The 21,980-nt window shown below is 36.5% G+C and overlaps 1 protein-coding gene across 2 annotated transcripts; it reads left to right on the top strand.

The window, feature by feature from the left end:
• Positions 1-4,816: 4,816 nt before the first annotated feature.
• Positions 4,817-21,390, top strand: LOC128210007 (uncharacterized). 2 transcript variants are annotated; one of them, XM_052914303.1, is made up of 3 exons: positions 4,817-5,094; positions 17,754-18,480; positions 19,050-21,390. In XM_052914303.1, exons 2-3 carry the CDS (start codon positions 17,776-17,778, stop codon positions 20,154-20,156), a joined length of 1,812 nt encoding a protein of 603 aa, XP_052770263.1. In that variant the 5' UTR covers positions 4,817-5,094; positions 17,754-17,775; the 3' UTR covers positions 20,157-21,390. The 2 variants fall into 2 exon arrangements, with proteins under 2 accessions (XP_052770263.1, XP_052770262.1); XM_052914302.1 differs by lacking the exon at positions 4,817-5,094 and adding an exon at positions 17,250-17,374.
• The last annotated feature ends 590 nt before the right edge of the window (positions 21,391-21,980 follow it).

Here is a 21,980-nt window from a genome sequence, read left to right as displayed (position 1 = left end):
TTCACCAATATTTCAATATTTTCAGGTTCTTACAAACTAATGAAATTGCTGCCAATTTACCTGGCTTGTGTTATCAAATAAGCATAAATAAAAATGAATAAAATCTTCTATCTCACACACACAGGCTGTATTGCACGCGCTAATGTTGCTCACCCAATAAATCATAATTCGATAGCCATCGTTCTAGAGATAATTTTTTGCCCCGGACAAACGTTTCTTTCATAAAAACGACGTTTTTCCTCTCACAGAAATAGTTTTACAGTGATATCTAAAAATCTTTGTGCCAAAGACATATGATTAAATAATAAAATCTCCAAGAACTGAAAAGCGCGTGGCTTATCAGCTCTTGCCAAATTGCGCGGGTTGGGACCTTTATTTATGATGAATCTCAGGTAATGCTTACGTGGTAATTGTATACATTTTAACGAGGACTTTATTGATATACTTAAATATTTTTTATCAGAATTTCATTCGGCATGATTGATCTCAATAAATATTTATAGGTGGCATTGGTCCTATAATAATATACGAAACATGCTGTTTACTATACAGGATATATAAATGTCATTGGTAGACTGTATTATCATTTATAACATATATTATCAAATAAAATATATAATTAATAACCATGTAATGTAAGTTTAATGTAACCTGTGGACTCCCCCATCCCGTGGGTTAGTAAGTGTTCGCCTACCGTTCCCAGGCGGAACTCGAGCATTTATTGATAAACGATGTTTGTGTGATGTTTGTATGATGTTTATGTATATTTTATATGCGGTTACCCAACGTGCACTAATAAACGTTGTTTGTATTTCCCGGTAACCCCCTAGCATTTATTGGTAAGCGTTGTTTGTATTTCCCGGTAACCCCCTAGCATTTATTGGTAAACGTTGTTTGTATTTCCCGGTAACCCCCTAGCATTTATTGGTAAACGTTGTTTGTATTTCCCGGTAACCCCCTAGCATTTATTGGTAAACGTTGTTTGTATTTCACGGTCACCCCTATCATTTATTGGTAAACGTTGTTTGTATTTCCCGGTACCCCCTAGCATTTATTGGTAAACGTTGTTTGTATTTCCTGGTACCCCCTAGCACTTATTGGTAAACGTTGTTTGTATTTCCCGGTAACCCCCTAGCATTTATTGGTAAACGTTGTTTGTGTGTTATATAAACGTTCTTAGGCGCTTACCCTAAATATCATCAATAAACGAACTTTTGAATATTTTTATGACCATTTCTTGGAGGTAAAACCCCAACATTTATTAATAAACGATGTTTGTATATTTTTCGTGACCACTACAAAGCGGTAACCCGAACTTAAATGGATAAACGATGTTTGTATTTTTTGTGACCATTCCTAAGCGGTAACCACAGCTTTAATGGATAAACGATGTTTGTATTTTTGAAGCGTAAAACCCCAACATTTATAAACAAACGACGCTTTGTATATTTTAAAGATCATTTCTAGGAGGTACAACCCCCAACAATTATTTATAAACGGTGTTTTCTGTGTTTGTAGCATTATGTTTCCTTCGTTGACCTTTGATTCTTTGTTAATAAGCTCTTTTGAGTACAGTCGATCCCCGCGGGATTGTTTCCCTGCAATATAAAGACATTTGTCCTTGATATGTCGATCGAGCCAAAGATGAATTCGAGCCAGCGAGTTCGAGCCAACGGGGTTTGACTATATTGTGCATTTTTATGTAGTTCCCTTTGTATTGTAATTATAAAATATTTAAATCGCCAAATTGGCAATTATCTTGTTTTGTATCACCTTTTAAATAAAACAAACCATGTTGATATAGCTGTCAGAAAAACAGACTTGAAGTAAACGCCATTAATTATCTGTTGATAATTTTCCCATGGAAATCTTTCCGATTCTACACCCACGTGGTGAGTCAGGCCGACAGGTTGGTATGTATCTGCTTTATTGGACCCTGAGGTTGAAGGTCATCATACACAGTATTGTTAACAAAATAAATACTTCTATAATAATACTTTTATCATAAAAGTACTCATTTACGGTTCCATAAATTGCTTATTTTTGCGAGACTCGCTATCAAAGAATATTGTTTATTAATTGTAGCATGTGTTGAAGCAACGTGGTCTCTGTAGCGTATGACATGTGGGCCGTGCGGCGGGAAAATGTGTGCTATGTTGCTAAAACCTGAAACGGAACATTATACGAAACGGAAAGGAAGATAACACATGGTCATCTGTGCTTAGTGAACTTTAAGTTATTTTCTTGAGATAACATTTTTTTTTATATTACAACTATTTTAGAAAAACACACACACGATTTTTTCATCTTACAAAATATTTATTTTTTAAATAGAAGAAAAGAACAACAGCAACAACACGACACCTGAAGATCGATATGACAGGTGTTTGATAAAGAATAGTTATCTGTTTTACTAATTTCAAATATCATGGAGCAATTTTAAATAGAGATTTCTGGTATGATTTCATGCATGGTATTTTGGCAGATTGCTTTTTAATACTTACAATAAAACCTGGAAAATAGACAACTTAAGCATAAACAAGTATATCATGGGAAAATCCCAAGGACGTTAGAATTGATGGTGTTAACCCTCCCCCCCCCCCCCCCACTCGCCCATTCACACACACACTCCCCTTTATAGTACCGAATTCTCCTTCATTTTCACAGGAATTTTGCATAGCAAATAATACTCAACTATTTTAAGAGTCAGCGTTCTGAAAAACGTCATTTCATTACATGCTTTCCGGCGGTTTATAGAACTTTTGCGGTGAAATAAAATAAACAATATTTCACTGTTTTAAACAGTGAGAATATCAATTGATATTGTTTTGAAATTTAAGCCCGCTCATATTTTCAAATTAAACGTCAGCGCACACATGATTGGTACGCAAATTCAACGACGTCATTTCCGAAATGACGTTACATGCGCATATAAATTGGCGCGTTTTTTCTTTAAAAGTTCAATTAAATGACTATTTGCTCCTTTTTAGGCATATACTAATAATAATTATATAAAACATGTTTGTTTCAGTGTTCACTCGTTGGAATATAGTTCTATATTATACTGAAACAAACAATTATACTTTATCTTTTAGTTGCTGAGTTCCCGCTACCCTCTTCTGTCCGCGACGTTGCCAACTCACTCTACTTCTCCGTATAACGCCGTCTTTTTCTCCGCATCGCTCGTTTTGCCGAGAGCGCAATGATAAACCGGTATAAAATGAAAGTTTATGTCTTGATAATTTAGCAAGCATGTGGAAATATTTATATCTGTTTATTTTCCCATACGACACGCCGTTGTTTACTCGCGTTTTCTTTTTGTCTTGAAATTAAAGAGAATATCTCTTTATCAGGAGGCATAAAATGATTACAATTCTATCCGATTTCAAGACTGGATAATGTCAATGGAGGGCAGGGCGAGAAATATGATGCCTATCCACTGGGCTTTCTTATTTAATATTAACTTTATTTTTGCTTCTAGGAGATAGTCGTATAATATGAGAGCATTCCGTATTTTTATTTTCGTTTTGATAGTAATTTAATCTTTTGAAAGCACTTTGGCAAGTTATAATTACCCATTGTTGTCATCATGATAAAACCTATCCCCTATGCTTTTTTTGCTATATATAAATATATATGCACTTTTTCACTTTAAACATGTTGAATTTTGTGAGTTACTTTTAGTGCTATTTTCGTGGTAGGTTTGCTCTTTCAAGACGGTATATAGATAATAATAATAAACATTTTTGTTCATATTTAGGAATATCTTTTACATATATTTTTATAGAAAATGACGTAATATAGAAGAACTTGCGATCTTGAGTTGGTATAAGAAACAAAACAACACATGGTTAAAAGTAATAAAATGTGATGCAAGTTCGAAACAATAACATCAGAGCGACTGTTAGAGATCGTTGTTCACTTTTAAATGTGAAATATATTTAGAATTTGCTCATGTATTCAAATCAAACAAGTACAGCTGAAACAGTTGTCTCCAATCTCGTTAAAAAAACCCAAATATTTCAGCTCACAATTGTATCCATAAAACTTCCAGAGCAGTAAAGATTTGAAAGTTAATGACGATGACGTTAGTAGCGCATTCGGAACTCCTTGGCCATTTTCCTTCGAACTCAACCTCGGATGTGTGCCGGTACATCAGTAGAAGTAAATCGTATTTTTTAATAGTAAACATAATTAATTGTAGTGTTTTAACATATATGTAGTATATCTTAGTTTAAATTGATTGCCAATGAAGTGAATTATTGCATACATAATGAAGACTCCCAAGAGTAAAGTCATTAACTGCTAAATTGAAATTACTACGCGATCTACTTGCAGCGTAGTTAAATGTAAAGATTTCTGATATGAAAACCGTCCATATACATTTGAGGTTGTGTTCGATGGACGATGGCAGAGGAGATCCGAATGGTTAATAGCGCTGTTAACTGTTAAAAAGTTCTAAATCATCGGCCCAAAGTTAACCCTCTTTTTTAACAAACTCTTATGCCATACATTTCATTCATCACAAGTGTGTGTAAAATGTGACCTCGCAAAATATTATCCCACAAAACACATTTCGCAGGCTCAAAAATGAATGATTTATTAATCTCCTTTGTTTACTAGTATATGAAATCAATACCGACAGTTTTGTAAACTAGTATAGCTATTGAATGTCGACCAGTCATGTTTATTGTCTTTCGCCCTTTGAGCGATATTTTTTCGATAAATTACAAAGATTATGCACGATTTTCTTCTGTTGTAAGAAATCACCGATTGTTTATGTAAATATAATATTTGAACAATGAAACAAAACCTTCCCTTGGTTTAGCAATAAGAAAAGAAAACATTTTATTATAAAGCTTTAACATGGTGGAAAATCTATAAAATGTTATTAGTCACGTAATAAGGGGAGAAATATTTGACGAATATGTGTATATTTTCAAGGATTGAACGGATTTATTTGCGTGCTTAATTAGTTACACTAATGTATATTTAATATAAATGGTGACAAGTTAAATGATGGAATATACAAACATTCACTTCTAAGATCGTGTCTTTTACACCATTCTGTAAAAAAAGGTTTTAGAAAAATGGGTGAGTTCGATTATTACATTAGTTTAGCTATAAGTACTGGTATTACATTCTTATCAATATTTCCAATAAAATGTATTAAGAATAGATATTTGGTATATAATGACTATTTTCATAGTCAATGGGAGGTAACTAGTAATTGCAAACACGCATCGCTGAATTATAGTTACCTCCCTTTAACCACTTTCTCGAATATATCCGACATTTCAGAAGAGCTTTATTTAGCGGGCGGAGAACTTGAATCTGCGGCTTTATGTGCAGTTAGTGCTTCGGTTTCTCACACAAAAAAGTTAGCAGTGTCTTACTAGGAGTCTAATCGTTCGACTTTAGCATGCCTGGTTGTGAAAATTTGATCATTAAAACACATTTACTCATTTCTAACACCGCGGGAACTCACGTAAAAAGTATGGGTATTATATAAACGTTTATCTGCGATTATTTTAATTGCTGCGTCAAGCAGTGAGCTTGGAATTTATTGTTATTACGAACAGGTTCGGGTTTAATGACAAAGACATTTTTTATAGTACAAAGACAACAAACCAAGTTTCTCTGATTTAGAGCAATGACCTTATTTCCCCTTTTTTCATATTGCGGAATACGATCGAGATTGGACTTTACTTATTTGGTGTTAGTTGATAAATATGCCAGAATCGACGTTTAATTAATGAACACAAAAATTCGATTGACATTGGCCAACACAAAATGCAAACATCAAATATAAGTTCGAGTTTAATTTGGGCGATATACAGAAAAAAAGCAATCGAAACATCGGCCGCACAAACCGCTCTATTTTCTGTTGGTCGTCAAAATTGTACTTAACTTATTTGGTGTTTGTTGGTGCATTCGTCAGAATCGATCTACGTAATATTAATGAACAGAAAAATTGAAAAATTCTCGACTGTCATTGCACTGGCCCGTACAAAAATACAAACACCAAGAAGATATCCTGGACCAGCATTCCCAATACAGGTCGGGTGTTTCTATATGACACAAAAAGTGTAGGCTGAAATGAATTATGGAAACTATATGATGTTAACGTATTAGAATATCTAAATATAAAATTGATAATATATATAATCTGTGCCAGAGATATTAATACTTTATAGATTAATATATTTTTCTAATACAATTAGAGAGAGAGAGAGAGAGAGAGAGAGGGAGAGTGAGAGAGAGAGAGAGAGAGAGAGAGAAGAGAGAGAGAGAGAGAGACTGACTAGTAATGTTCATTTCGAACAGAAATTATGGTATTATGCGTTGGATAAAAAATGCATTCACCTACACAGCCTTTTTACATCCTATTCAGCTATTTCTCTAGTTCGTATTTAATATACTGCTTTCGCTCATTGTCAAGAAAGAGACATTCACATACAATTTATTTTCGTCACCTAGGTTGTTGCATATTTGACATTTACTTCCAGGCGGAATTGTGTAGTTTTCCATTTCCCTGTTTTTGTTGGTAGTAATACCATGTTGTTTAAATAGACATTTCAAGGTTACGCTTAACTGTAAGTTGAAGAAATTTAGCATTTACTATTTGTTGCTCCTCTATCTACGGTATCTATTTATATATTGTCTCTATAGCGAAGAATAATTGGCGCTGGGTTGTTACCGTACTTTAAAGGGGCTGTACTCCGTACGATAAAATAGCGAAAAAAAGAAAGAAACTTGTCGAAAACTGACATAAACTTGGCATCGATGTGTACAATGCATTGAAACTTACTAACTGAAGTACCACATAGTTTATAATTTATTTAAGTTTAGCAGTTATTTCGTATTTATCCATTAAAAAAGATTACTGGGTATGTCTACCAGGTAGAATTCATTCCTTATGCGTGATTGGCTAGTCGGTGTTATCACATGATATTACCGAGGTAGGTGTATAGATTGATTATGTCACCCGATTAGAGTAAGCCGTCGTACCTCAGTGGATACGACGCTGGACTGCAATTTTGGCAACACGGGTTCGAACCCGGTCTCCGACACAATATTTTTTTTACATTTTGGTACCTTTTTTTACAATTATGATATCAAAGCGTAACACATTCTATTAGATAATTGTCCTGAGATTTGTTACAGAGAAAAACTTTTTTGGTGCCAAACTGGTGTACAGTCCCTTTAAAACCTGCAGTTGGACGCTTTCAATAACATCTTAGTTACCGTATCCCCATATTTCTGCACCCTATAGGTAAAATTGATTTCACTGTTTATAAATAAATCCTGTTGGCGGTTCATAGTTAAATAAGAGTTTCATAAGAGACTAAATGTTTACTCGACTTATGAAACTGTAATACAAAACTATAACAATCTTGTCCAATTACCTTAATTTCCTTAAGCTCATTTGTGGACTAACGATAATTCAAAGTACCTCTTTTTCCTGTTTGTATTCCATAGAGCACTTTGTCACTGATTAAAGTTAATGCTTTCGACAAATGTTTGGTGAGTTTCGAATCTACAACGAAATGTAACTTGTGACTAGTAACCAAGAGCCCTCCTCTGTCGCCTTGAAAAGATTGATTTTTTTTTTCTGATGACATTGGCCTGGAAGCGTAGGGTGACACAGAAAACGTGCCATAGAGAAGGACTCTATCGGGCTGCGCAGTTACTTCGGTGTCTTCTTTTTTCTGTATAACTTTAAAAAGAGTACATATTTTTTTACCAATTACCAAGACTTTGAAACTGTTCACAATCCTCCACCTCCCCATATACCAAAAACAATACATATGCGTTTTATTTTGAATGGTATTAGTTTATTTCTTCATTCTATTATAACTGTTGTGTTATTTCGAGTACAGTATTACCATGGGATTAGATTTTATCACGACGTCTTTTGAATCGTTCATTTTAACCTGTTGCACGTGCTTTTAATTCCGCTTCACGTGCAGATCGGCGTGACAGAAAACATTTTAATTATCATGCTTGTGTCATCCTATCTTAATTAAAAACATGACATTAAATTAACAAAAGTACTTGAAAATATATTACGGAGTCTAGGGAGGGTTTTGAGGTAAACTTGTTTATAATAAGCAGTTCGCATTAGCGAAGGACATTATCCGGTAGTGAGTGTTCTGGATATTCACAAGGGACATCATCATTAAAGACAGCCAAGCACAAATGCTTCTATTAAGCTAATGTAATACAAATTAGTGACAACATGATCCGTGCTGAAGTTGAATGAAAAAAATGCAAATAAAAGCGATAAAAAATGTGTCCAGTTTAATGCCCAGTTCTTATTTTAGAATGGAAAAACTATTTAAACTTTATGCACCATTTCCAAAGTCACGTTTCAAGCCAGAAATTGAAAAAACGGCCCTATTTCTTATCATGTTGTATGTGTGGAAGTTTGGCCGATTTCGATTTTGATATGTTTCCGTCGCATATTATTATTATTATTATTATTATTAATTATTATTATTATTATTATTATTATTATTATTATTATTATTATTATTATTATTATTATTTTTTTTTTTTTATTATTATTATTATTATTATTATTATTATTATTATTATTATTATTATTATTATTATAATAATAATAATAATAATAATAATTATTATTATTATTATTATTATTATTATTATTATTATTATTATTATTATTATTTTTATTATAACCGAATTCCTTGCTGTGGAGTCGATTCCAACAAATTAAATCGCAATCCTAAAACATATCAAATCGTCATGGTAACATATATATGAAGTAATTGAAGAAAATAGTCTTCATGGTCGGGTAACGCCGCTAGTTTTGGTTGCGAAACATTGGTTGAAAGGGTACACGAATTGAACGAATTTTGATTTTTCATCATCATCATCATCATCATCATCATCATCGTCGTCGTCGTCGTCGTCGTCGTCGTCGTCGTGTACTTTGACCCCCTTGTCCAACCCAATGATCTAATGTCCCTTTTCAAGTCTTGCCTTAAATCTGGTGTATTGTCGCCAATAGTCTAGCCTGGTGCCCCTAATCGAATTAGGTGCAATGTCGCCCAGAGTCTAGCCTGGTGCCCCTAATCGAATTAGGTGCAATGTCGCCCAGAGTCTAGCCTGGTGCCCCTAATCGAATTAGGTGCAATGTCGCCCAGAGTCTAGCCTGATGCCCCTAATCGAATTAGGTGCTATATCGCCCAGAGTCTAGCCGGGTGTCCCTAATCGAATAAGGTACAATGCTTGAACAATTAAATAATGAACATATTAAAGGGAGGCAAACGCGAAAGCGGAAAATAGTGATCGAAAACCAGTATGGGCTATTAGGGCGGCGTTTTTTGTAAGCGTTTAAGTTTCAAAAACAAAACAAACAAAGCGGCAAAAAGGTATTTACTTGAAAAAAGCAACAACAAACCACTGTACGTACATGCTGACACCAAGAATACTAGTGTTTTTGTTTATTTTACTACGAAAAGTTGATCTACTTTGTACGAGTCCTTTTTTAATACATTGTATATTGAATTGTGAAAATCAAGACATTAAAAGGGAGATAACAGTGATTCGTACCGATTTAATTCGGATAGATTGCGTTCAAAGCACGGTCTTACCTGATGAAATGATATATCTAGTCAAATTCCGTGCTCGGTATAGCCTACTGTAATACAAGATACAAGATACAAAAATCTTTATTTAAAGTCGGGTATGGTGTTATGGTGTCTCTAGTATAGCCTGGTGCAATGATGTCTCTAGTATAGCCTGGTGTAATAATGTCTCTAGTATAGCCTGGTTGTCAATCCGCAATGTTTCTAGCCTGGTGTTATGATGTCTCTAGTATAGCCTGGTTGTCAATCCGCAATGTTTCTAGCCTGGTGTTATGATGTCTCTAGTATAGCCTGGTTGTCAATCCGCAATGTTTCTAGCCTGGTGTTATGATGTCTCTAGTATAGCCTGGTTGTCAATCCGCAATGTTTCTAGCCTGGTGTTATGATGTCTCTAGTATAGCCTGGTTGTCAATCCGCAATGTTTCAAGCCTGGTGTTATGATGTCTCTAGTATAGCCTGATTGTCAATCCGCAATGTTTCTAGCCTGGTGTTATGATGTCTCTAGTATAGCCTGGTTGTCAATCCGCAATGTTTCTAGCCTGGTGTTATGATGTCTCTAGTATAGCCTGGTTGTCAATCCGCAATGTTTCTAGCCTGGTGTTATGATGTCTCTAGTATAGCCTGATTGTCAATCCGCAATGTTTCTAGCCTGGTGTTATGATGTCTCTAGTATAGCCTGGCCCCAATATCACGAAAATACTTAAGTAAAATCTAACTATCAATCTCAATCTCAACTCATTTTTCGACATTACAGTATAGTATGACATTATCAAACTTACAAATGTTTACTGTTTTTAAAGTACATTCTCACATGCATTATGTTGATTAACATGATTGCTCAATATTCTAAAAAAATATTTCTGCAGCATAAAATGTACTTGAGTAAAACTCAAAAATAATAAACTCGACTCAAGTACAATTTTTGCTCATAATTCTTTTTCTTTAAATATTGACAAATATTTTTAATAACACACTGACTTAGAGAATGCAATTTTAAAAAGGGTAAAACATTTACAATTTTGAATCATATGATGCTGTAATATAATATAAAAAAAAGTTGAAACTGAGATTGTGATTTGACTTGAGTATTTTCGTGATATTGGGGCTTGGTGTAATCCCATCCCTATTCTAACCTGGTGTAGGGATGTATCTAGAATAGCTTGTTGTTATATTGTCTTAAATAAAGCCTGGAGTAGTTCCGGCTTCCGCCCTTATTCTAGCATGGTGTAAGGATGTCTTAAGTATAGCCTGGTGAAATGATGTGTCTAGTGTAACCTGGTGAAATGATGTCTTTAGTATTACCCTAGTGTAAATCCGCCCCTGTTCTAGCCTGGTGTTATGACGTGTCTAGTATAACCCTAGTGTAATTCTGCCCCTATTCTAGCCTGGTGTTATGACGTGTCTAGTATAACCCTAGTGTAATTCTGCCCCTATTCTAGCCTGGTGTAATGATGTCTCTAGTATAAACCTAGTGTAATTCCGCCCCTATTCTAGCCTTGTGTTATGGCGTGTCTAGTATAACCCTAGTGTAATTCCGCCCCTATTCTAGCATGGTGTTATGACGTGTCTAGTATAACCATAGTGTAATTCTGCCCCTATTCTAGCATGGTGTTATGACGTGTCTAGTATAACCATAGTGTAATTCCGCCCCTATTCTAGCCTTGTGTTATGACGTGTCTAGTATAACCCTAGTGTAATTCCGCCCCTATTCTAGCCTGGTGTTATGACGTGCCTAGTATAACCCTAGTGTAATTCCACCCCTATTCTAGCCTGGTGTTATGACGTGTCTAGTATAACCATAGTGTAATTCTGCCCCTATTCTAGCCCGGTGTTATGATGTCTTAAGGAATGAATTGCGGGGTTGATGTAATTAGCGGGGTATGAACGCAATTGGGCTGGTCAAAGTGTACTTTGACCAGCCCAATTGCGTTCATATCCCCGATAATGACATCAACCCCGCAATTCATTACTTAGATTTACACCAATGGTTCCTTATTTCATTCAAGAATTGTTAAAAAAATACATCATTTCATTTAAGAAAACCATTCATTAATCCTTTCTTACCCATTCTGTAAATAGAACGACCCGACTGTAACCGGAAACATTTTTTCAAATGACGTCACAATAACGCGGGAAAAGATCAACCACTTGAACTTACTTTTAAACGTAAAATTTAAACACTTATGACTACAATATATTTAAAATATAATAAATTAACACTTCTAAAAAGGTTGACTTATATTTTACGGGACCTGCTGACACAATACAAACAATAACAAGATTAATAGTTTTCATGTATATTGGTATGCGATGAATTGCGATCCGAACATATCCGAAGATGTTGCGTTCATCGATTAATGAACGCAATTGCCAAAAGGCAGTTCATTTAAGGAATGGAAGTTGAGGTGTAAATATTTTGTTATAACCCTAGTGTAATTCCGCCCATATTCTAGCCTGGTGTTATGACGTGTCTAGTATAACCCTAGTGTAATTCTGCCCCTATTCTAGCCTGGTATGACGTGTCTAGTATAACCCTAGTGTAATTCTGTCCCTATTCTAGCCTGGTGTAATGATGTCTCTCGTTTCACCCTAGTGTAATTCCACCCCTATTCTAGCCTGGTGTAATGATGTCTCTAGTAAAACCCTAGTGCAATTCCGCCCCTATTCTAGCCTGGTGTAATGATGTCTCTAGTATAACCCTAGTGTAATTCCTCTTCTATTCTAGCCTTGTGTTATGACGTGTCTAGTATAACCCTAGTGTAATTCTGCCCCTATTCTAGCCTGGTATGACGTATCTAGTATAACCCTAGTGTAATTCTGCCCCTATTCTAGCCTGGTGTAATGATGTCTCTAGTATAACCCTAGTGTAATTCCGCCCCTATTCTAGCCTGGTGTAATGATGTCTCTAGTAAAACCCTAGTGCAATTCCGCCCCTATTCTAGCCTGGTGTAATGATGTCTCTAGTATAACCCTGGTGTTATTCCGCCCCTATTCTGGCCTGGTGTTTTGACGTGTTTAGAAAAACCCAAATGTAATTCTGCCCCTGTTCTAGCATGGTATAACGTGTTTAGTATAACCCTAGTGTAATTCCACCTCTATTCTAGCCTGGTGTAATGATGTCACTAGTATAACCCAAGTGTAATTCCGCCCCATTCTAGCCTGGTGTAATGTTGTCTCTAGTATTACCCTAGTATAATTCAGCCCTATTCTAGCCTGGTGTAATGATATCACTAGTATAACTCTAGTGTAATTCCGCCCAATTTTAGCCTGGTGTAATGTTGTCTCTAGTATTACCCTAGTGTAATTCAGTCCTATTCTAGCCTGGTGTAATGATGCCTCTAGTATTAACTTAGTGTAATTCAGCCCTATTCTAGCCTGGTGTAATGATGTCACTAGTATAACTCTCGTGTAATTCCGCCCAATTCTAGTCTGGTGTAATGATGTCTCTAGTATTACCCTAGTGTAATTCAGCCCTATTCTAGCCTGGTGTAATGATGTCTCTAGTATTACCCTAGTGTAGTTCCACCTCTTTTCTAGCCTGGTGTAATGATGTCTCTAGTATTACCCTAGTGTAATTCCGCCCCATTCTAGCCTGGTGTAATGATGTCTCTAGTATCAACTAAGTGTAATTCAGCCCTATTCTAGCCTGGTGTAATGATGTCACTAGTATAACTCTCGTGTAAGTCCGCCCAATTCTAGACTGGTGTAATGATGTCTCTAGTATAACCCTAGTGTAATTCCTCCTCTATTCTAGCCTGGTGTTATGACGTGTCTAGTAAAACCCTAATGTAATTCTGCCCCTATTCTAGCATGGTATGGCGTGTTTAGTATAACCCTAGTGTTATTCCACCCATATTCTAGCCTGGTGTAATGATGTCACTAGTATAACCCTAGTGTAATTCCACCCCTATTCTAGCCTGGTGTAATGATGTCACTAGTATAACCCTAGTGTAATTCCGCCCAATTCTAGCCTGGTGTAATGATGTCTCTCGTATCACCCTAGTGTAATTCCTCCTCTATTCTAGCCTGGTGTAATGATGTGTCCAGTGTAACCTTTTATGCCGCCAATATTCCACCCCTGATGTGTGTTATGGTGACTCTCCTCTCTGCTGTGATATGCCTTTGATAGTTAAGCCTTGTTTAATGATGTTCCTAGAAGGCCTAGTCTTACTTGATTTAATACCGCCCAAAGCATTCTCTTGTCTTATGATGTCCCTAGTCGCTTCGAATTGGATGTACCGCAACATGACGAGGCGGAACTGCGCGGGCCTGACCAGAAACGGGCGGAGAAGAACGGGACGGAAGCGGAACGGGGCGGGAGGAACAGAACCGAGCAGAGCGAAAGATGACGGGACGAAACAAGACGGAACGGAATAAAACGGGAATGTGTAGAAGTTAACAGAATGTGACCTTATGCAGCGAGACGTAACATAATAGAACGGAACATAACGGGACGGAACAAGACGGGAAAAATGGGGCGGACCGGAACGGGATTGAATGGAAAAGGGTGGAACAGGACGTAGCGGAACGGGACGGGTGAAACAGAACAGAACAGAGTGTAAGGTGACGGGACGAAACTGGACAAAGAAGAATATGGCGGGGCGGAATAAAACGGGAATTTGTAGAAATTGACAGAATGGGGCAGAATGCAGCGAAACGGAAAAGGATAGAACAAAACATAAACGGGGAAAATCAGAACCGACCGGGAAAAGGGATATAACATAATGAGACGGCCGGAATAGGGCATGAAAGAACATACCGGGAATGAAAAGGTTTGAATAGAACAGAACGAAACGAAACGGACCAAACGGGAACAGACCGAGAAAGAATATAACAATTCAAAACAAAAGATTTCTGGACGGAATATAGCGAGAACGCATTGTTTGTATTGTTTTCATGATATAGGCACTTTGATTCATGCTGTATGTCTATTATGTAGTATTTGTTTATTTTATGAGTATACATCGATTGATTTATCTCTATGAATCATAAAATATGTGGCACTATACGCTATACTGATGTTTTTAATATCATGAAAGGTATCATCTTATAATAAGTACATTTCACGTATGATATTTTAATAAGTGGTCAACATTATATTTTGTTTTTGTCCAATGAGAATTTACTTAAATAAATCAGAAAACCGTTATTGATTTGAATCAGTTGAAGCGGTAGATATAAACAGTGACTGTCGCACCGAGCCATTAATATTTTGTTAACATACAGACATTCTTTAACCATTAGTAAACGTACAAACATTGTTTAAACTTTTTGTTCTAAATTGCTGTAATGAACTTATCTGAAATAACAATTCTGAAGCACTTAAACACGCATATTAAATCAGCGACTGTATCAATCAGCGTCAAGGCATATATCTGCTGATTACATCTCTGTTTCTCAGCCCCATTAATCAAATTAAGGAATCATACCCACTAGTAGTCAAGCCCTTTAACCATAATTTTGAATTGGACGCCTGATGACGCCATGTAATTTTGGTGTCAATTAAGGGATGTTTTTGCTAATAACTTATGTGTAAAATGAATGACCACAGCTATAATAACTAGCGGATCCAAGGGCCCCCGGCGCCCCCCTCCCCCCCCCCCCAAAAAAATCGTCCAATTGTACTTTTTATTACAATAAAGGAGAAAAAAGTAATCAAATACGACCAAAATGCACCATTCCGCACAGAAATGGTTAAACTTTTCTAGGGGGGGCGTACCCCCAAACCCTCCTGCTAATATTTTTAATCCTAAGAAATTTCAGTTTCAGAAAGGTTACACCCTTAAGTTACCCCCATCTAATGCAAATCCTAGACCCGCCCCTGTTTTATTCTTCTGCTCTTTATTTCTACTGAAAACTAACATTTCAAGACCTATTGTGTAAATTTTCCAAGCCCCCAAAAAAGCTTCCTTACTATATTATGTTATGCCTATTGTTGGTGTTTTCTTTTTCTGCACTTTAAACCCTTTGAAATGACGCCAAAATAGTAATGGGTCACCATGGCCAGGCGTGTAGCCTATACGCGGCTGAATTCACATGATTCTGACAAAAACAAAACAAAAAAACAGCCAAAGTCGCAGTATGCGTACATGACTCCATAATCCTAATACTGTCCATTCTCCAGTACTAAATAAAGCACCAAAAGTGCACCATGGTTTTCAAAATTTTCCTTTTTCCAATGGTATCGAAGTCTCAAGTCTGAGTTCAGACTCAAGTGGAAAAACTAGAAACTAGAAATCTTCATTTCATTTCATTGAAACGTCCCTTCTAGTTGTGTAACGATGATGGCAGTTGCTGATTTTGATTACAATTTGAATTTGTACCAATTATTTTTATTTATTTTCTGTTAGACAAATGGAATAAAAATGATTCTTTTAATTAAATGAAAAGCTTTTCTGCGTCTAAGTCTAGACTTGGACTTGAGAATGTTCGTTATCATGTCCCCTGGCATCCCAAAATCCCCATGTTTGTGTATCGTACACCTTAAAGCCATTCTCACAGAATTGTGCCGAGTGACAAAGACAATTTACAGACGATTTTTAGATGAATACGATACACAGGATCAGAAACAAAAAAGTAAAGCATGGGTTTTCACTTGTTACGATGCACTTGAGGGAGAAACTGACATCACTCATTTATCCGTTGTGTTTACATTCTCTTCAGAAACCTCTGCTGCTGTCAGTCAAATGGTGGTTTTCAACATTTGTAAATACTTGTAATAAGTTATTAATTTCATTAAGTAGCTGTCAGAAGTTCGCCCTCCAGTAGGTGGCTTGTGTTTTTATGTTGATTGCCATAACAGCGGGATGAAATACCTGGACTGCGTAACGTTTAGGGAACATCGCTCTTTATTCGTGACAGTCAAGCGTCCCCACGTCGTGCGGAATCAGGGGGTGTGCTGGCGGGACGCTCTTTGTATCTTTGCTTTTAAATGCCAATGTGTGTTTTTACGAGAAGTTAAAAGCGTCTTGGCACTGTTTGGCATCACTTTTATCACCACGTTGATGCTATGTAGCAGGTTAACCTTAACAAAGTGTAACAAAACTTCAAGTGTTAAAAAATGAAATAAAACAACGGCGTGCCAGTTTTCTGTCATCGCGTTTGAATTATCTTAAAATGCTCTTTAAAACGTATACATGTGTAACCATTAGTTTTAAACATAATGCTTGTTTTTAATTTCGCAATAAATTTCTCCATATTTTGCAATTTGAAGCAAGAATGTCAAATCTATGACCCGGACAAATTAAATGATTGAACTTATTTTTAACCCGCACTTGACACGATATCGAACTAACTAGAAGTTTCTAGCATTGTTTTGGCAACAGGCTGTCAATACTAAAAAAGCAATTATAGGAAGTTTTTTTTTTAGCGAACCAACTATAGGGAAACGAGTACGCGAAATGTCCAATGGCTAGTCCAATGTCCACGGTAGCCTTATAGAAATGACAAAGACATTAGGCCACATTGAGTTGTTCTTATAAACTTTAATATTGTAATAAACCCATACTCTAATCATAATCTACTTGTGCTTTATCACAGTGTAGCATAACAAAACTAGACAGATAGGAAAAGCTATCAAATATACCGCGATACATGGGGTATACAGTGATCAATATCATACATGTACCTAAATATTGATTTAAAGGTTTGGTTAAATATAATTTACGCTGCCAATATTATATTGAGAAAGATATAGCCTGCAAAAAAATGCTTCGATTGATTGGTACTAGTATTAAATAGTTAAAGAGGATTACCTGGTGAGATATACATATATTAAATTGTGTTGTTGTCAAATCTTTATTATGTTCGTAACTTTATTGTATTATTTCATATTAATATGATTTTATATAACTCCTTGCAATTTTTCACTCTTTAAGAATTGCGGGAAGAGAAACTTTCGTTTCATGGTCGAAATACACAATAAGTTTGTGAATATTGTTCGATTTCGCATATTCAATTTTACCAATTATGTATAGCTAATCTTTGGGTATAGATACGGCCACGGTCTTTGTATTAAATTGATAAAGACAAGGAAGAAAATTCATTTCATAAAAAAAAACATTAAAGAAATACAAGAACTTGCGGTTCTGACCAAGTGAAGTTATAATTGTCAACAAATCTCCTCTTTCGCTTCAGGTTGTGTCAGTACATTACCACGATGGGCTGCGGAAGCTCCTCTACGGCCGTCAAGGAGATAGATATCCGGCGCTCCCCGTCCGCCGCCTCTTCGAACAGTGGTGCCAGACGAAAAAAGCAGAAGCGGAAGTCGTCTTCTTCGTCTTCTTCGTCTTCCTCATCGGACGACAGCAGGCGCCACGCGTCACGTCATAAGTCGCATGACAAGAGCGAAAAGGGTAAAGACTCTTTTGGTAAAGAAAACGAGGTTCTTGAGAGTAATAATGCCCCAGCGAGTAAACCAGACGAGAATGAAAATATCAAAGATCAGGAAGTATCTAAAGTGGTGACTCTTCAGCAGAATGATGACGTTGAAGATAAAGATGACGCCACAAAGCACGAAGCAGAAGACAACATAGCGGGTGATGTAGAGGGAGGTACTGTGGGTAAAACAGAACTAAGCCATGATGAATTACAAGCAGAAACATTTATAACTGGAAACTACAGAAGAGACGAACAAGACACAAAAAAGATTGTGAACTCTTCTGAATTTGAACAGCAAGAAGAAGAACAAAGAGTAGAGCGTGGTTTTGACCCTCTGACTATCCCGGAGATGGAAGTTAGTCAAAATGTCCCAAAATATACGGTATTAGACATTGTGGAACACAACAAGACAGCGGGGACCGCTGAATGGTTCCGGTTAGGCGCAAAGGTCTACAACCAGACGATTATGTATCCCATAATTGAGGTAAGTGGAGAATTCAACCTTTTTGGTTTTTGAAAATCGTTTACTTTTATATCAGTATAATTGCGTTCTATTCATGTATACACTTAAATTGAGATAAGCGCAAGATACAAAACTGAAAGATAAAAATGCTTGAAATGTTTAAAAGCATTTTGTTTTGCCATTCCAACAAAGCAAACCATCTATATATGTTCACATGGGATTGAGTGACAATTGTATGTGTAAGTTTTTAAATGAACATTTGCCTTGCGTTAGTATGATCGGAAACTGTATAAATACATTACGTATATATTAAATGTTTCATTTATTAATTAATGTTTCAATTACTCGTTTATGACAAAGAATGGAGTAAGGGTTGAACATCCTGTGACATGGTAGGTTATAATTGAACATTGTCCATCGAATTTTCTTAGGTAACGTTAACTGCTATATTTGGTCTCGGTAAATGTACAGGAATGTTGATTATATAAGCATGAATATAAAGGAGAAAAAACACAAGGATACAATTACATTTTTACAAGGCTAGTTAACGTCTGTCCTAAGTCATGTTGAATGAATGTATTATATTACAGAAAAGATTGAATCAGGGTAAAGAATACTTTGAGTACGACTGCTTTACCAGCTACCCGCCCTTGAAGGCCAGATACTACGGTGTCACGAGGAGAGAGCTGCGCGCTGTATTGGCCGCGTGTCACATCGGGACTCACGTACCCGTCCCACGTGACATTTACCTTGCAAGTCTGCTGGAGGGTGTGGTCGCAGCGCTCGAGGAACTCAAAGTTTCCGAAACGGAAACGGAGCACTTTGTATCCGACTTCCGGGACCAGCTGCTCAGGTGGAAGGAGCAATATCCAAAACATGACGTTGGCAATGAATTACCGCCAGCCGGAAGGGATCCCAACGCTGAACCATTTCCACTTCCGCCGGCCATCATGGCGAACCCGCTCGTGTTCCAACCTTGGGCACAAGAGTCTAAGTTTGACACTGAGTTGGCAGACGACATTTGGGATAACTCACCGAACCATTTCTCTGACCTGTGTTCTAACTCGCACGAAATATTCGCGTCACAGGTCGCGCACGGTCACGACCCAGAAGGGGCAGTTCCGCTCGATTTGACGATAGATGGTGCTGTAGCCTGGTTTGAAGTGGAACTAGATCTCGTGAAAAACGACAATACCACGCCTGAACAGGACGAGATCTGGCAAACGCGAGCCACTAGAAATGATTTAGACGATGAAAAGCGCATGGAACGGCGGCGTATAAAGATTGGTAAAATCCTGACGACTCGGCATGAGTGGGAACCAGAGAAGGTTCAGCCTTTTACTGGGTTTGCGAATCTACTTAAAGCCCATTGGGAGACTTTTCAAAACCTGTGTAATCAAGAGTGGAACCCGAAGCCGCCGAAAGAAATACCTGATGTAAGCCAATCATGGATTATCGCCCGAGCCTCTGCGGATAGGACCCGCAAGCAACAAGAACCGGAAGGCCAAGCCAATGTGAGTGGGTCCGACCAAATAGACGCCAAGCCGCAAAGTCCCGGAAATGACCCCGCGCTTGCGCCAGGACAATCGGAAGCGGAAAGGCTCGTGCTGGACGGTGCGGCACCGGAAATGGAGACGATGGACAGCGGGCTGGATCTCGAGTGTCCGGACACACAGAGTACAGCGAGGTCTGTCTAACGGGAAATTGTTTCACTCTTGCAAGCAAACTGTGATTATACGTTTTCTGTGTTCCTGGCCTTGTTCATTTCCACAAAATGACTTTAACTTATGAAAAAGTATTTGTTCATATTTAAATTAGATACGTTTTGTTATGTATTTTTATCAATAAAATTCCAACAAGACAGTTTTTCCTCCGCTGGCACTTCAATCGGCCGTACGGTTTTAACATTGTCTTACTGTTTACCCTCATTTTAGATATGTTTTCGAAACATTGTTTTCGGGATTATGAGTCGCTTACCTCAATGTCTGCATAGTTTGGTATTTTTTAGTTTTAAAAGACACCGTACCTTGGACCAATAACGAACTACCTGACTGTATACAATTAACGAATAGAGTTATGGGAAGTAACAACGTCGAGCTACTTTTCGTCTTACAAAACGAGTTACTTCCCTTACACTTGAAACTATCGCAGTGTGTACGGTTCTAATTTAGAAATTGTGCACCAGCACATACTTCAAATATGTATATGTTTTTAATTGTATATTTAATTGATTGGTTCAAACTATTGGAATATTTGACTAAATGATAAATCTGACTTTAGTAGAAGGAATGCTGAAATTATTCCCAAATGGAGCGAAGTTTGTTTTAATATGTTGTTGTTTTTTTAGTCAGAAAGTTTTTTTCAATAAACATGCTATACGTTTTAAGATTTTTGAGATGTCTGCGGTTTTTACATCATTTAAATTCTAATCAAAATTGATGCCGAAAATAGTTGCTATTCTTATATAATAATTGATAGCAACAATTCAATTGTTGTTCTTGCTAATTGAATTAGAGAGCTTTTGGAATCAATTGAAGAGAGCTCAATTTCAATATGTTAGGAAAACAAATGATTTGTAGATAACAAATCCGTACTTATTTTCTTGAAAGTATATTAAAATATCATATCTAGAATTTTTGATATTTACCTTTCGTTTATTTACCTTATTTTAAATCTCTATTTTAAATGAAGTTTTCATTTTATTGACTGTTTCGGAATTCGTATTATTGCGTTTTTATTATTATCATTATTTATTTTTTTTTTAATTGATAAAAGTGCTAACTCATTATGTGATGTATAAAAATCAACATTTCTATATACTGTTTATACCTGTATTCTTTTTCGACATTCATAATTATGTTATTACATTGTTTAACATGTCTATGGATGATAAACTATTGTTTAAGTCCAAATAAAATAATGTGATCCTGATTCTGATTCTTATCCATAATTGAATTGAAGATAACTCTTTTTCTATTACTGGTCAGTTCAATTCACTAGTTGAGAGCTAAAAATCGGCTAAATTTGAAACTACACAATATAGAATGATGATAGTGAGATATCTCCAATATGTTAAAATGGTTTGAAGATATCTCCAAATTAATAGGAAGGGTCAATTGGAAAGTCTTTCCAGTCAGTTGATTTGAAGATATCTTCAAATGAATTATAGATTTCTCCAACTGAATAAGAAGAGATCTCTATATCAGTTGATGCTTTCATTATTTCGATTTAAGCCCTCTTTAGTTGAATTGATGAGATCTATGATTGAGCTATTCAAATACTAGAGATTATGTAGAGTTTGCGTGCAACACAATCGAAACACCTCAGCCATTATCCAACATAAGCGACTATCCCGATCCTACCAGAGATGGCCGAATTGTTTCGATTGGGTAGCAGAGATGTCTGCACCATACAGTAAATCAGAAGAAAAAAACATTATCAACTGTGAAAAAAAAACTTGGAATTGCTTTTTTTCCAAACAATGCTATGAAGCATACGATTCTGTGCGATGTGATTTTTAA

The sequence above is a fragment of the Mya arenaria genome, chromosome 11, assembly GCF_026914265.1.
Source record: "Mya arenaria isolate MELC-2E11 chromosome 11, ASM2691426v1".
Taxonomy (NCBI): Eukaryota; Metazoa; Mollusca; class Bivalvia; order Myida; family Myidae; genus Mya; species Mya arenaria.
This window is presented reverse-complemented; position numbering and strand designations above follow the sequence as displayed.

Bases quoted from the DNA above. Each gene is read 5' to 3' on its own strand.
- LOC128210007 (XM_052914303.1), top strand. From the start codon at position 17,776: ATGGGCTGCGGAAGCTCCTCTACGGCCGTCAAGGAGATAGATATCCGG. The intron at 18,481-19,049 runs GTAAGTGGAGAA...ATTATATTACAG, and splicing joins TTATGTATCCCATAATTGAG to AAAAGATTGAATCAGGGTAA.